Here is a 16,680-nt window from a genome sequence, read left to right as displayed (position 1 = left end):
GAGAGTAGAAAAGGCTTAGGACACAGCCACGGTCAGCTCTATGTTTGGAGTGTAGACCAAGACAAAGGAACTGGTAGCAGCTGAAAACGTAAACTAAGAACAAAGCTTCATCAAAACCGAGAGAGAAACTAGAAAGCGGTGGTTCCCAAAGCCAGTTACCGCAGACTGGTTAGAGCGAATGAAGCCATTGATTTTGGCAATCAGGAAGTCACCCATGAGAATGGTTACAGTAAAGGGTGAAGGGAGAAGCCAAATTTTAGGTAGTTTGGGAATCCATACAAATCTATAGAGAAAGGTCAGACAGCTAGTGGAGTGAGTAGGAAAGTTGGACAAAATATCGAGAGAGATGTTTTATGGCACAAAATCACAGAGGGAGTGGAAAGAGATAGTACCAAAAATACAGAAAGGAAGAGTTAGCCTTGATATGAAAAGGATACATCCTCCTAAAACAGGAGAGGGGAAAAGGAGAGCAGATGAAGATACAGAGAAACTGAGGTTGAGAGGAAGAATGTTGTTTAAGGAACTCTTGTCAAGTGGCTGGATCTTTTCAGTCTTGTAGGAAATTAAGTAAGAGTAAAGTTTGACCCTTAAAAGGATAGAACTGTTTGTGAGAAATCCTATGAGGAATCAAATAAGATGCCAAAATATTACACCACAAAAGATTCCAGGGCCCCCTAGAGAATCATGTGAATTTGTCATGACTTTCCGTAGCACCCTTCAGCAACTCAGGAGCAGCAGCGGAATGAACTAGCCATTACGAAAAGAGTACAGTGTATTGGAGAATAGGAAGTCACGTGAGGTTTAAGAATACTAACAGATGCATCACTGAAACGGTCACCAGAGTTTCCAGGTGGAGGTAGAGGGAAATGATGCTAGACAAGCAACGAGTGAAGACGGCTTGCAAACGGGGTTCACTAGATTCTCACGTGACGGGGGCAGAGGCGTCTGGGGTTCCCTATTTCTACCTCAGTATCTGCAGTAGCTGTTTTTATCTGGAACATAAGGGCCTCCTTTACATGCCTTCATATGAAGGGTGTGTGGTGGTGGGGAGGGATCTGTTGCTAAAAATATTGTTTGAAAGCTGTTAGACTAGGAGACAAGTGAGAGAAAATGGGACTGGAAGTCATAAAGAGGAGAAAGTTAGATTGCAGGGACTGGGGAAGATGGCTGATAAGGATACGCGATCAGTAAGGGGGATTTGGATACTGAGATCTGGAGGCTCTCACCATTGTGAAGGAAGATGGGGTCCAGCATAGGGCTCTGCTCTCAGGGAGGTGGAGGATGGGATGGCTAGTGACTGGCATGGAGGGAGCTGAAGAACCATCTCGCCAGCGTGTTAGGAGATCGTGGCCGTGATGTCAGAGGTGCTGAGGACAAGGAAGGGCTGCAGGTTAGAGGAGGTAAGTGAGGAGCCAAGTCCTTAAGTCAGTGAGAAAAGAGCGAGGATTTTCTAAGAGTAGAAAACTATGGGTTTGCAGATGAGACAAAGCAGAAATAAGTACAGAATGTGGAACTCCTGGTAGGAGTGGTTTGAAGTAAACAGCACTGCGTATGGGGAGCGAAGAGCATTATAAACCCATCTCTCCTTGCCCGGCACAGGGGGAGTGAGGAAAAAGAGCGTCTGGTTGGAGAGGGTCCTGAGGGGTATGGTGTCATCAGGTTTCAGTTTAAGTAAGGAGGCCAGAAGACCTTTTTTGGAGGAAACAGCAGTCTAGCACAGGACCCTACAGGCAGAGAGCTGCTCACAGAGAGCAGAGGAAGCACAGGACCCAGTGGGCAGCACTGAGAGGCTAGGAGGATGCCTTTTCAGGACCCAGGTTGGGAATGGGATCAAGACAGAGCTGTGTGCCTGGGGGCTGGGATGAATATCAGAGGAATGAATGAAATAAGAGATGACAACATAGGCTGGAGACCCAGTGGGAAAGAACAAGGACTGAGGAGACCAGATTTGGGGGTAGGAGGCCTGTAGAGTTTAAACGCCTCCGTCGCACAAGCCCAGCACTAGGGTAAGGCTGACGACCAGCACGTCCTCACCACCCAGGAGCCGCACACACTTAGGTGAACTGCTTCTTCAAAGCTGAAGGGCAGGTTGTTTGTAAAAAGCTTGAAACTTAGGTACAAATGGCTAAAGTGGAGGAGGAGGATTAGACCAGTTAGCCCAATCCCCTTTCTCCTCAATAAGAAGGAGGTTAATGACTTACCCCAAGGTCACCCAGGTGGTTGCTTGATGGTCGAGCCAGGACTGGACCCCGGGTACCTGACCCCAAGACCGTCCTGTTCCGGTAGCTCCCAGAACTGTCCCTGATAGAGGGGTAGGTGTGAGGAGGGGGCGACACTGGTGCTGTGACTTAAATGTGACACATATTGGGAGATTCATTTATCCTGCTCAGCTCTGGCTAAACTTTTTGCTTAAAGATCAAAATCTCACGTCCCATTATTGCCAGTGAGTTGTGGGGTTTGGTTTTGTTTTGTTTTTTTGTCTTTTGTTTTCAGAAACATGATCTATTTCAGACATGCTGGCCTTCCTGGTGCTTGCTCTAATCTAAAGTCATTCTTTTTTGTGTTTGTTCCTCTAGTGTCTTTAGCCTCTAGCACAGTGGGCTTGGCTGGGCAGGTTGTTCACACAGAAACCACCGAGGTTGTGCTGACGGCAGATCCTGTCACAGGATTTGGGATTCAACTGCAGGGCAGTGTGTTTGCCACAGAGACCCTCTCCTCTCCACCTCTGATTTCCTATATTGAAGCTGACAGCCCGGCAGAGAGGTGAGCCACTTTCTTTCACAGCATCGTTTTCTGCTCTGCATTTCTTGCTGGCTGTCTTTGAACAGCTAATAAATTATGGAACAGAGCTCAATGCAGGAAACGCGAGACGTGGTGAACATTCTGTTCTGACAATAACATTTTATGTTCTCAATCAGGTTTGAGAAGGATTGCAAGCATGGGTGCCTTTAGCAGATTTTTGTCTGTCAGGGACTAGAGGCAAATTAATTAAAAAGGAAAAACATCCATGAAAAAAAAATCTCTGAAGTCCAGACTTCATAGTAATTGCCCTGCCAAGGGGGAATGCACATTCATCATTACTGTATATTGGATCATTACTGTATATTGGTTCAGATCAGATTATAACAGTATGGTGCTGAATTATTAATTACTTCTCTGGGATACTTCAGGATTCCCTGGCTCACATTTGTAGCCATGAAACACAAGAATGTTGTACATTGTGTGTAAGTGAATCACTTCGCTGCACACCTGAAACTAACACAATATTGTAAATCAACTCTACTGCAATAAAAAAAAAGAATGTAGGGCATTGCAATTGACCTAATAGGATGCCCACAGTGTTGAACACACAAGACCAAATGCTATTTTGCAAGAATCTTGGCGACGTCAACTTGATAATTATTTACTCTATCTACAACTTCTAAGATGTGGTTCTAAATTTAGATGTGGGGTGCTGCAGATTGGAGACAGAGTGATGGCCATTAATGGAATTCCAACTGAAGACAGCACCTTCGAGGAAGCCAATCAGCTCCTCCGTGACTCTTCAATCACAAGCAAGGTCACACTGGAAATTGAGTTTGATGTTGCAGGTACGATCATATAATCTCAAGTCAGCGCAAAGGCAGAACTGGAAGCATGTGAATGGTGTCGATTATGTGGCAGGGGATGGGAGAGGAACGACAGTTCTTTATATACTGAACATGTTTTTGTTTAGGAAGTTCGGAGTGTCATTTTGAATTGAGCATTGCATTCATTAAAGTGTCACCACAAGAACAATTGAAAATAAATGTGACAAAATGAATAAGTAATAGCCACTATAAAGGTGATTTAAAAAAATCAGGTAGCCTTTATTCTTCTTGACTTTTCCCCTATATGCTAGAGAAACCATATTCTTCGGTCATGGGGACAAGAAATGCCTCTCTTTGACTCTTCCCACTGCAAAAAAAAAAAAAAAAAAGTTCTGTGGGGAACAATGAAAATTCATTAGATGGAATTATGCCAGCCCAGTAGGTAAATACTTGGTTTCTCGTATTAAAGAGAAATTGTACTGGACACTTGTTACAGATGACAAAGAAGATTTTATTCGAGACTATTTCAGTAGCGATCAAGACTTGCAATAGGAGAGAGACTGAACTTCACATCAAAACCAGCAGGGGCATTTATATGACTTCAGTTTGGTCATGGAGAGAGTCCTTGTCAGTAGCTAACAGGAGTACAGGTTGTAGAGGTTGGTGCCGGTTCCCATCTAAGAAAATTGTCTTCTCTTAGTGAAATTCTATCTCATAGACCCGATAACCTTTACCTTTATCAATGACTAAAGATATCCCTTTGGACATTGGGATCAAATTATCCCAGCAAATATTTGCTGAGTGTTTACTGTGGGTCTGTTCATATTCTATACAGTGGAGATGCAACAGCAGCCAGGGAAGGGGAAAACATCCCTGTCTTCATGAAGCTTATATTATAGTAGTACAGTAAATTAATTTGTAAAGTAATTAATACAAATTTAGACAGTGCTTTGTGGAAAGTAAAACAGACTGGGGGTTAGAGAAAGGCTGGAGGGGGCATTTTCATAGAATGACTCTCTAATGAAGAGACATTGAGCAGAGATTTGAAGGTTGAGAAGGAGCTAGCCGTGTCAGAATTTGGGGTGAGAACATTCCAGGCAGAGGGAACAGCCAGTGTGTAAGGTGTGAGCCTGAATAATAAGCTAGGTGGTTTGAGAAACAGCAGAAATAACTCTTGCTAGAGCATATAAGGGAGTTGAGGATGGGGATCAGATTTGGATTTGGAGGTGGGGTTGGAGAAGTTGGAAGGGGCCAAGTGATGCTGTACCTTGGAAGATTTTAGACTGTATCCAAGTGTAGTGAAGTCATGGATCATTTTACAGAGGGGAATGAGATAACCTAATGAACGTTTCGGAGAGATCTTATGAAATGTAGGGGGACAGTAGCAAAAGCAGAAAAAACAGAAGTTTGTAGCAGTTGGACAGGTAAGGGATGATGGTTTCTTAGACAAGGTGGTAGTTCTAGAGGTGGTGACAGACAGTGAAATTCAGGACCTGGCTTGAAGCAAAGCTAACGTAACTTGCTCATCGATTAGGTATGGAAGATGAGAGAAAGGGAAGATCATAATGACTCTGATTATGACAGCGAGCAGTTGAGCAGATAATGTTACTTTTCACTGAGAAGAAGACTTCAAGAGTAGAAATTTGGGGATAACAAAAAGAGTTCTATTTTAGACGTGAGTAGGCAAATCCACTGCCAATACTAGGGAAAAAAGACAAGCACGTTCATTCCTTGCTCAAAAGACAGTTACCATGCTGTACACCAGAAACTACGACAACATTGTAAATCAACTATACTTCAATTAAAAAATAATAATAATGGGGGAAAATTGTCTGCTAAATACAAATAAAATCCATTATGCTTAAAAAAAAAAAAAAAAAAAGACTGTTACCAGACACCAGTTACCAGGTGCTAGGCACTGTGCTATGTTCAGATCATTGAAAGGAAAAATGGAAAGGATCAATATCTTCAAGAACCTGGTAGCCAATGAGACACAAGAAAGAACTGCTGAAAGATAAGAATAGCCTTGCTTAATGCGCAGCTGCTGTGGAGAACAGTTTGATGTTCCCTTAACAGGGTAAACATAGAATTACCATGTGACCCAGTAATTCTATTCCTAGGTATTTGCCCAAAAGATTAGGAAAAAAAGGTGTTAAAACAAAACTTGGACTCTTGTTCGAAATAGCCAAAAGGTAGAAACAGCCCAAGTGCCCATCAGTGGATGCATGGGTAAACAAAATATGGAATATACATGTGTTATACATAATGGAATACATGTTACAATATATGTTTGCTTATTTTTAATGATTATAAAAAACAAAAAACAAACAAACAAAAACGAAAAAGAATAGACTTGCTGATTGTGTGTTGCACTGGAATGCAGTAGGAAAGGCCCAGGACACTGCAGGCAGTGCCTCCTGGAGCCCAGGACAGGTCTGCGCTACAGGGTAGACTGAGGAGTGACCAACGTGGGGGTGCCTGCTAAAGTCATCAGAATAGAGGACACCAGGGAAAGAGTGGCAGTAAGAAGGGGATTCTGCCTGAGGAATACTGAGATTTAAAGGGAAAGGATGCTAGCAACCGAGGTAACGAAGACACTACATGAAAAGTGGGAGGAGAACCAAAAAGTGGCATTTTGGAAGCCAAAGCAAGAGTTTCAAGGCAAAAGTCATGGTCAATAGCATAAAAGTGCTGGGGAGAATTCAAGCAATCAAGGCAGGAAAGGAAATGTCCACTGGATTTGGCAATTAGGAAGAAAGACATTGCAGAGAAGTTTCAAGGAATTGGAGGACAAAGTCAGATTGCAGGGAGCTGAGGGGTGACAGAAGGAAGGGTGGAGAAGTACAGACAGGCTATGCTTGTTGTCTGCCAAGGAAGTGGGTTTTGGGTGTTGGTTTGGCAAGAAAAATGCAGTAAACAGGTGAAAGGGACTGGAGGCCACTGGAGGCTTCCCTTCTTAGAACTTTTGCAGCATTGAGTTACTCTAGTTACACACTCGGCGCTCTAATTTATATCATCTTATCTTCTCATCAGTGGTTCTCAGCCAAGATCAGTTTTGCCGCAGGGGACATTTGTCAAGGTCAACGAAATTTAGCTGTAGATGAAAGGTGGTGGGACAACAGATAGAGAGGGTCGGAGTTCACAGGGGTGTTAACCGTGCTTTGCTGTTTGTTTGGAGAGAGTTGAGCATGTTTGGGGCCTGAAATAAATGAGAGAAAAAACAGATCGTTGGTAGATATGGGTTTCCAAAGGGATGAGAAGGGAAGTTATCTAGGACATAGGTAGATAACTAGTCTGAGACAGGAAGTAGAGGAGCTCTTCCTTGGGGTTTGAAGAGAAGGATGTGAGAAAATAATTACCTTTTTAGCTGTGTTTAGGAAGATCACGTTGGAACTGTCAAGCAAGGGTGAAAGGGTCAGCATCTTGGGGAACAGAAATGAAGGACAAAGGTTTAGAATAGCTAATGGGGGAATGAGTGAGAAAACCAACCAGACCCGTGTAAAGACCCATGTAAAGCTGGGTGGTGGCCCAAGCAGAGTCTGGAAGCTCTAAGTTTATAGCAGCATCAGCGTGCATGGTCAGGTAGTTTTTTTGTCAGGAGACCTCAGCTGCCAAAGAATAAAAGCAGAGACAGTAGATGATTAGATTGAGCCAGAGACGGAGATTTGCAGAGAAGATTCAAAGAGGGAGAACTTAAGTCACAGAAGTTCAAATTGTTGCAGGAAGAGCAACAAATAATACTATCAAAATTATCATATTTATCAAATGCTTACTCTGTGGCATGTTACTTTCCTTAAGCACTGTGTGTGCATTAGCTCATTTAATCCTTAATACAGCAATGGAGAAGTTTACTATTATTATGCCCCCCGGAAAAGTGAGGATCATGTTAATGGTAGGGCTGGGCTTTTAACACAGGCAGTGTGGCTCCAAAGGCCACACTTTAAACACTACACATACTGCATGTGCTTGAAAGAATCTAGGTGAGAGAAAGATGGAAATCAATGAAATATCAAGATGAGAGGCCAGAAGGAAAGGGAGGGCTTCAGGAACTCAGAGTCTTCAGGAAGAAAAATGGGTGTCATGGGAGAAAGTTCATGAGAGGGCTAACAGCTTGGAGCCTGAGGTCAAAGTGGCATGTTGGTGTTTAGGAGTGGAGGCAAATATTCAACCAGTGGAGGTCTGGGACTTGGGAATGCAGGATGATGGGCGGAGTGCCCACACAGTGAAATCTCTCAGAGGGAGGGCGAGACTTGGAACGAGGAGGAGTATGAACTAGCTGCTCTTGAACCGCCAAGCACAATCCCGTCAAAGGATCACTGCAGGGAGCTGTTCCCTCTGCCTGGGCAGCTCTTCCCCAGTATGTTTTGGATGGTTTGCTCACATTACCCAGATCTTTTCTCAACTGTTAATTACTCAAAGAAGCCTTCCATGACCATCCGTCACTTTGACCTCTTGCCCAGATTTATGGTTCTTAATAGCCCTTCTTATGCCCTCATGCTTTGTAGTATATCTGTTTGTTTATTGTCTTGTCTTCCCCTGTAGAAGAATCTATGATGTTAGGGACTTTGTGCCTTATGTTCACGCGTGCACCCCAGCACTCAAAATAGTACTTGGAATATAGGAAGCTGTCAGCCAGTACTTGGTGAATGAATGAATGAAGTACAGTTGGCTCCCCTGAGGGACTAGGATCAGGACTAAAGTTTGCATGAAGACTTGATTTCACACGCACTGTTTCTCTGAGGTTCCTGGTCTCTCGGGGCTGCTTGTTTCCACACATCTGCTCCATTTGTCTCTGTACGTGTTTTCTCTAACTTCTGATTGTAAATAATTGCCCCATCCTTGCTTATGTGCCCAGCCAGGACCAGCCAGTTCCAATTTCCAATTCCCGAGAGAAAGCATCTAATTGGCCCAACTTAGGAGTGGCATCTTCCCCTTCAGCTGTGGCCAAGCAGAATCTAGTAATAAGACCTTGTAAGGATCAGATGGCCCTGAGGGTATGGCTTTCAAAGAAGGCTGTCCAGTGGCCCCAGGATGTACTTACTATAATCATAACATTCACAGTGGAAAAAGTGTTATAATCCAATACCTTCATTTATTTATAAACAGGGAACTGAGGTTCAGACCAGGAGACTCAAGGTCCCACAGCAAAGTGCGTGGGTCTCTTGCCTTACATGTATCTCCTCCATGTCATATTACACTTCCCAGCATGAAACAGCAGGATTTCTGAGTCTCTGTCTGACTGATGTGGTTTGTGGAGGGGAGGTCGCTCTCCTGTGCACTGTACAAGGTTGAGCAGAATCTACTCACTCCATGCTAGTGGTGGAATGGCCAGCACAATGTGACCTTCTTCATAGCAATATCTAAGTATTTACTTATAGTGTAAATGCATTTTTATTTTGTGGGTATCTTACTATTTGTTCATTATTTGTCTAACCTATACCATATATATATTTTATATGTTGATTAAATACTTTAGAGCTTAGGTTTAAGCTCCTAAAAAATAGAAACTATATCTATTAAACCCACTTTCTCAGCACCAAGCTTGCTTGAATAAGGGACAGGAAAAAGGGACCTACAATCATCTCCCTCTGCCCTCAGTTGTTCCGGAAATCAACCATTTCAAATGGACAGATGTGATGTAAAATAGGGCCAGGAAAAATAAGCTCCCATCCTGTCATTCCCTGCTCCCTTGCTCATGGCAGACATCACTAGTTGACTTCAGTATCCCCCTGTTGAACCTAGACACAGCATCAGAGCCCTCAATAAAACACTCCAGCAAGTCATTACTAATCTCCTGGAATCTATTGAAAACTGCTGGAATCAGAAACAACCTCTTTTAGCTAGTTGAGAACTTGAAACATTGGTAGGAAATCTCTGGACATGAAGTAATTTCAAGGCTGCCCTGCCCTTCTGGATTCACTCCCAACTGTCTGGATATGAACCACCACCCATTTCCACTTCCTCCTCAGAAATATATTATACCTACGCTAATTACCACACTATTGGATCTTGGGGATAAGCTTTCTCCATTTTATAAACATTCTGAGTGACATGTAGAGTGGTTAAAACCTTTGACTGTGAATACACTTTTGCCTAAATCTGTCCCTTTAAATAGGAACCACTGTCCAAATTGTAGTAACATGAAAAGTTTTTTTAAAGCTGACATTACTTATAACCCCATCACTCTGTTATTTTTAAAGATCTTTTTGTATTTCTTTACCAAAGTCCTTTACCATACATATAATTTTATAAAGCTATAATCATAACACATGCACAATTTACATTTTGCCTTTTTCAATACTGTCTTGTAAATACCAACCTACAATATTATGAATACCTGAAGTTTCTACTTTAACTCTGAAGTTATTTTGTTGGGAAAAAAAATACAGCTTTGTTCTGGGAAGATATCTCAGTAAAAATCCTGTCAAATGGTGTTTGCCATCATTACAGGAGCCCCCTGTGTTTTTCTGTGAGTGAGTGGGAGTTAAACGTTTATATTTACCCCTTAGAATCCTTTACGTTTTTCAAATCTCTCAAGGTTGTCCAGGTTGATGAATTATGTTGTGGTGGTAATCGTACTGTGCCAACCATGAATGCTTCGGGCAGAAGAAGCAGACCAGCTGGAAAGAAGGAAGCCTTTGCTTATCCAAATGTGTTTTTAATTGTAGTATTAACAAAGATAAAGCAAAACCAGGGAAACCCAAAATAATCACATGGGAGTCTTAAGAAAATAAACATTCTATTTACTGACTATAAACCTATGTTTCTCCAAATATTGAATCTTTTTCCTCTTTGCTAGTATTTCCTTACAAAACCCCAAATTAAACGTGCCTTTGCTTTAACAACCAAATAATTGCATAGGGGGAAGAAATTACCAAATATAAAATAAATCATGTTGACATTTAAAGATTAAAATGAGGCCACAGCTTGATCAAAGAGATTCATTTGCTGATACTTGTTCATCATTATGAATATTTCAAATCTCATGTAGTCAAAAGTGATCCATTGCTGTTTTCCAGGAAGTGATAACATCTCCTCCAGTGCCATTAACAATGTTAATCTTAGTTAAGGTTCCCTGCATTAAAAATTAAAGCAAAAGGTGCTATCCTAACTATTCTAGGTCAGTATTTTCCAGGCCCTTGAGAATCTCACTTGTACAGCATCCTGGGCAAGATGTCATATAGATACAAGGATCCACATATACATGCATGCGAGCATACAATACAATACAAATAGGCTTCTCTCCCCTTTCACGGAGAACGGATTGTAAAACAGAGAACACTAAAACATACACGAAAGGAGTTCCACAAAACAGAGAAACTGTTTGTTCCTCTGAAGCTTCTGATACATTTACTTATGGACCACTTGGCGCACTTTATCCAAGTAATCAAATAATTGATTCCTGCTACACCCATGAACACTTGTGTGGGGCTTCCTGTTTGGCTCCCATCCCATTTCCTCTGCTGGATCACTGTGTTCATCAGAGATGTTTCAGTTGCAAGCAACAGAGAACTGATGCACTCAAGCTACTTTAGACAGAAAAGAGGCAGTTACCAGAAGCACACAGGAGTTTCACAGCCCTTGAGGACGGGGGCATTGGCAGCCCCGAGAAGGGCTAGAACCAGGGGCTACCATGGCCAACCACTGGCTATCTCCAAGACCTCACACTCTCTGTGAAGCTTGGCTGTTGGTGCATATGGGCCCAATTAGCCACTCCAAATGCCTTACCTGTGGGGCGGGGGGTGGGGGGGGTTGTAGCTCAGTGATAGAGCCATGCTTAGCATGTATGAGATCCTGGGTTCAACCCTCAATACCTCCGCTTAAAAAAAATATATATCATCTCTTCACCAAACGCCCTCTCTGCCCTCAGTCTGCCTGCTAATTCCAAATTCTTAAGCTTTCTCTTTGTGGGTAGGAAGAAGGTGGCAATTAGCCTTCCATTGTTGGAACGGGGAATGGCAAAGACTCAGAAGACGAAAGAAAGGTGCAGATTTGAGAAACCTTTTGGAAGTAAATGTTTGTAATACTTGCAGCACCTGAAGCAAGGAAGTAAAGCACACTGAGGTGGTTTTTACTAACCTCATTTCTCTTTTTCTGCCCCAATTTATTAAAATTATCCAGTCTTTATGAAATCTACTGGGGGAATAAACAAGTTTGTCTTGTTTATTGGGAAATGAGGAGGAAACAAATTCTTAATCAATAAATAAACAAATGCATATATGTTGTTCTTTCCTGGCACATCTTAGTTGAGTCTTTGGTGAGGACAACAGCAGAGCCAAAGATACAAGCTCACTGGTCTGTGACGCTCACCGGGCCACACCTGACTGGACAGGAGAATTAAGAAGAGAGGGAGGAAGTGGGAGAAGGCAACAGATTCCCTCAGTCCCCAGGGAAGTGAGGAAAGAACTGGGAGGAGGGAGGAGGCCAGACAGGGAAGACTTGCTCTCTCCCTGCAGCCCCAGCCGCATCCTGCAGCCCCAGCCGGAGCTGACAGGGCAGCTTGGGAAGTCTTTTTCACAGATGACTTTCTAGAAGCATGGAGGGCCCACGAACATCAAAATTTCAGTGTGTTCTCCAGCTTAACTGTCTGTGGCAAATATTCTGAGTTGGAAGATCAGGTTGTTACCGAAGGCAGGTTCGTGCGCCTGACGCACCATGAGGGCCAAGATGAAACATCAGAGTTTGGAGCAGAGAAAGGTTTATTGCAGGCCTGAGCAAGCAGGGAGGGGTGGCTCATGCCCAAGAAAACCCCGAACTCACCAAAGGTTTCAGCAAAGCATATTTAAAGGCCAGATAAGGAAGGAGGGTCGCAGGTACGGGATCAGCTCGTGCAGTTCTCTGATTGGTTGATGTTGAGCGAACAGGGCGGTCAGCACTATCAACCCCCAGGCGCCAGAAGGTCTGGGGGCTATGTGCTCTCTCGGATCATCAAGTAGTTCATTTCTTACCTTTGGTGGTGGTTTTTTAGCATCTGAAAAACTCAGGAAATATGCATGAGATACCATTTTCAGAGAGGAGCTAAAGCCGAGGTTATGGGGGAGCGATCTGTCCCGGGAAGGCCCTGCAGAGTCCTGCCGGGTTACAAGGTTCTGGTCTTGTAAAAGGTTTGCTGCCTAAAGTCTTCATGGGAAACTAGATAAGTCCAGAGGCAGAACAATAAAGTACTCTGTTTCCATGAGGCCATCCCAGCTTCCACCTCTGCTTTGCGGGGGAACTCAAAATGTGTTAAACATGTAATTAACAAATCAGACTAGGGCCCTGAGGGCCTGAGCGTTCCACCCGCATCACGGTAGCTGCAGTTAATTCTTTGTATGCAGGTCAGGGGAACTATCTGTGTGCAAAATCAAGCAGAAAAAGTGGTTTCACTCAGCCGGCCCAGAAGCCTTATGCTAATGTTTCCTTTCCTTCCTGCTGCCCCTTCCCACCCCTTTCTAAACCCTTCAAGAAAGGATGATAGTCATTAGCAATTTAGTGTGAGTAGATATTATCTCTTCAGAGAATATTTCCATTTTAACCTTATATCTAATTGAAGGTCTCCCAGACTGCTAAAGGAATTTTAAGAAGATATATTTAAGGATAGGTACCAATTCCTTCCTTTCTCAAATACTAGTCAAGCCCTGGTAAAATCACCATAACTCTATCCAAAGTTGAGAGTCAGCCAGTACATACATCCTTCTCACGGGGTCCGGCTGTTCACCACTCAAAAGCCAATACAGGCAAGTGTTGGTGCAAAGGAAAGTCTGTTTTATTTTGCAGGCTGGCAACCGGCAGAGGTGGGGGAACTCCTGTCTAGAGGCCATTCCCTCCCTGCCCCCCACCAATCAGTGGGCAAGAGCTTTTAAAGGGGAGTTTCAGGGGTGTGTAGACAGAGGGAGGGGGTACATGCAAAACAGCACAGTCAGCTCTGACAGTCATCTTGCAGTTAGTCACCTGGCCGATTGTTTTAGGTACAGTTAATCTTCAGTTCCAGGGTGGGTTTGTTCCCGTGTCTTCAAGGCCAGTTCTTGGCGTTGTGGCGGCTTATGTCATGCCTACAGTCTGGTCGGCATGTCACTAACTGCTTCCGCCTGGTGGGGGTTTCGGTCTCTACAAGACCAGTCAAAGGATCTGGCTCAGAATATTATCTGTAGGCCTTGAGGAACTAAAGGTCCTTGACTTTGCTTGATGACTAAATTTTTATTATTTTGTTTTGCTTAACTATTTCCCTTTGTTTCTGTATTTTCTTATTTCTCTGATTAAACTTATTCTTTAAAGCTTTTCTACAGACAAGAGGCAGGTGGAGGACATGGGTGGGAGAGAGGGTGGGTTCTGTCCTGGGAAGTCCCCACAAGGTCCTGTTCTGTTTCAGTCCTTGGTGTGAAGTGGGTGGAAAGAGGGCAGGGCACAACCACTGAGGGAATGACACAGCCACTGAGGACAGGACCAACTGGTTAGAACCAAGATGGCGGAAGATTCGACGTCCAGTAGACCTTGAGCCTCATGGCACAGCCACAGGTGCCATAAGCGTTCCTAGGCTGACTATAAAAGGTGAAAAAGTAGGTGGTGGGGGAGCGTTTCCTGGAAATCCTTGCCCCTTCCCCACAGTATTTGGAATAATCCTCCTACCCATTAGCATATGAAATTACTGAGCCCATAAAACCTAGCAACTCCGCACCTCACGGTCGCTCTCTCTCTCTCACCTTCTGAGACGGCCCGCACCCTGTCTATGGAATGTGTATCTACTTTTACTTTAAACTAAACACTCCCACACCCCTCTCTCCCTCTCACCTTTCTGAGATGGCCCACATTCTGCCTGTGGAGTGTGTGTATCTCCTGAGCTGTTTTCCCTTCTGAGTGAGACAGACCGCACTCTGTCCATGGAGTGTGTGTCTCTCTAAATAAACTTGCGTTCACTTTACTGTGCGTTGCTCTTGAATTCTTTCCTGCGCGAGGCAAGAACCTGTTCGCCCCCAGCAGGTGCAGCTGGGACCTTCTGGGGCCCCTGTTCCAGCTCTGTGCTCAGCGTCCATTCTGGTCGGTGGTGCTCAGGACCATTCTGGTTGTGAGATATTCTGAATATCACTCCTGCTTCTACGTCTTTAAGGGTACTTCTCCCCATTTACTTTACAAATTAGGGCACCTCCCTCTCCCTCCAGATCAACAACCGTCATAGCTAACTGAAATCTTTCCTGAAGTCTATTTCCCCCAGCTACTTTCAAACAATGAATGAGGGGTGGCGGGGGTGGGGACACAAAAAACTGCTGAATAATAAACTCTGAAAAAATATGGTTGGGGGAAAAGTAACTACTTTTGGTTCTAAAACTTTAGCATACCTAACAATGACCTGGAGAGTATGTTTAAAATGCTGATTTCTAGTCTTCATCATCAGAGAGTCTGATTCCATAAATCAGGGATAATTCAGGAATCTATGTTTTTAACTTGCATCCCAGGTAAATTTGATGGAAACACGTCTGAATCACACTTAAAAAATACCGAACTGTTCTGTTGTAAATTACGCACCGCAGCCTGTGGGCAGGACGTCTGTTCTTCACCAGAAGCTCAGTTTATCAGGATTTTACTTCAGTTCCTAAGGCTTTAATACAAGTATTGCTGATGCATTTTCACTGATTGGTGCTCCATTCTTCCTGGTCTTCTATAAACACACTCTGGTTTGTTTTGAAATTACAGAGTCTGTCATCCCAAGCAGTGGAACATTTCATGTGAAGCTCCCTAAGAAGCACAGTGTGGAACTCGGAATAACCATAAGTTGTAAGTAGAAGTGATTTCTTTTAAGATGTAGGATTTTAAGACGACATTAGAAAATTATATTGTCGAGTGGTGCCAGGTGGAGCAGGTGTTTTAGGTGTCGTTGCCAGGCTTCTGTGTAATGATACAAAAATGTGGAGCCAGTCACCCTCCCGCACTCAGTAGCTGTGTCAGGGAGGCAAGTTACGGAACCCTCTTCAATCTTACGTTTCTTCACCTGTAAAATGGAATTAAGGATATCCGCAAAAATCCTCACTTTGTAGGTTATTCAAAGTGTTAAATGAAGTATTTATATACCTAGTATAGTCCCTGGAAAATAATCAGTACTCAAAAAATATGTCTCATATACCCCGAACAGGAATAATTAGATGAGCGTATGAATGCATACAGGTTCTCTACATTTTAGTATCTTGTAGATTAAGTTTTCACTGTAATCTGTTAAGACCATCTTCCCATCTGACCACTATGCCTCTATAATCCGTTTTGCAAGAATAAAATAATGTCTCTTACTCTAGTAACTTACTGAATTCCTCCATGGTACAAGGTGCCTGGGTAACCAAGCCAAAAGGAAAAGCAGAACATATAAATGTGTTCAGTTCCCGCCTTTCCTCAGGCTCTAGATTTATAACTGCTTTGGTGAAACAGCTTTGAAGTGCTCAACCCCAGTGGAGTTTTATAGAATGGAAATTGAGGTGTCTGCACTTCTAATACCCATAAACTGAGTTCAGCCATCAGTGCCCCAAGAAAATGAAGCAAATGGTTAATGCACGAAGACCAAAGGAGACCAAGAAGCAACATCTGTGACCGCGGGGTGGTCCCGTCCAGACAGAGGGATGAGGCCACAGAAAGGTGCCTCACTGCACTCTGTCGCATAGCAGTTATGTCAGGGGCCAAGGCGAAAAAAGGAGTTCTCACTGGAGCAGTATGAACTAGGGGCTGGCCAATTCAACTTCAACGACACACATTTAACACCGAAAATGAAGTTTTATTTATAACCAATAAGTCATGCATATCATGCAACGCCAAAATAATGGTATTACAATATGGAATAAGTGTTCACAACAAGAAGCCATTTGTATGAGAGCCTGCATCCCCGCCCAGTCCCCAACACGGGGAGAACAGTGGGACTGGTGCATCTGATGGGCCTCTGCGTAGTAAGGAGAAAGGTGAAAAGGATCTTGGAGACTCCGGGCCTATTCTAGGTGCTGCTGAAGTCGTGTCTGCCTTGACTTGGTCGCTTGCCCTCTGGGTTTGCACATTGTGAAGCAGAGGCGGAGTGCCATTATTCTGCCAACAGCTGTGCTTCCTAAGAGCACGCGTCAGAACTCACTGTTCTAGAAATATCTGGGGCTCCTGGTGGCTTCTG

General features: G+C 43.6%; 1 protein-coding gene across 8 annotated transcripts in view; it reads left to right on the top strand.

Annotated features, from left to right (window-relative positions):
• The window catches only part of GRIP1 (glutamate receptor interacting protein 1), a 615,139-nt gene that overhangs the window by 521,015 nt on the left and 77,444 nt on the right, over positions 1 to 16,680 (top strand). For all 8 annotated transcript variants that reach the window (XM_074375094.1, XM_074375092.1, XM_074375093.1 and 5 more), the window contains 3 exons: positions 2,577 to 2,763; positions 3,445 to 3,590; positions 15,237 to 15,317. In XM_074375094.1, the coding sequence (XP_074231195.1) occupies positions 2,577 to 2,763; positions 3,445 to 3,590; positions 15,237 to 15,317 (414 nt within the window). The remainder of the gene's footprint in view (positions 1 to 2,576; positions 2,764 to 3,444; positions 3,591 to 15,236; positions 15,318 to 16,680) is intronic.

This window comes from Camelus bactrianus, chromosome 12 (genome assembly GCF_048773025.1).
Source record: "Camelus bactrianus isolate YW-2024 breed Bactrian camel chromosome 12, ASM4877302v1, whole genome shotgun sequence".
Taxonomy (NCBI): domain Eukaryota; kingdom Metazoa; phylum Chordata; class Mammalia; order Artiodactyla; family Camelidae; genus Camelus; species Camelus bactrianus.
This window is presented reverse-complemented; position numbering and strand designations above follow the sequence as displayed.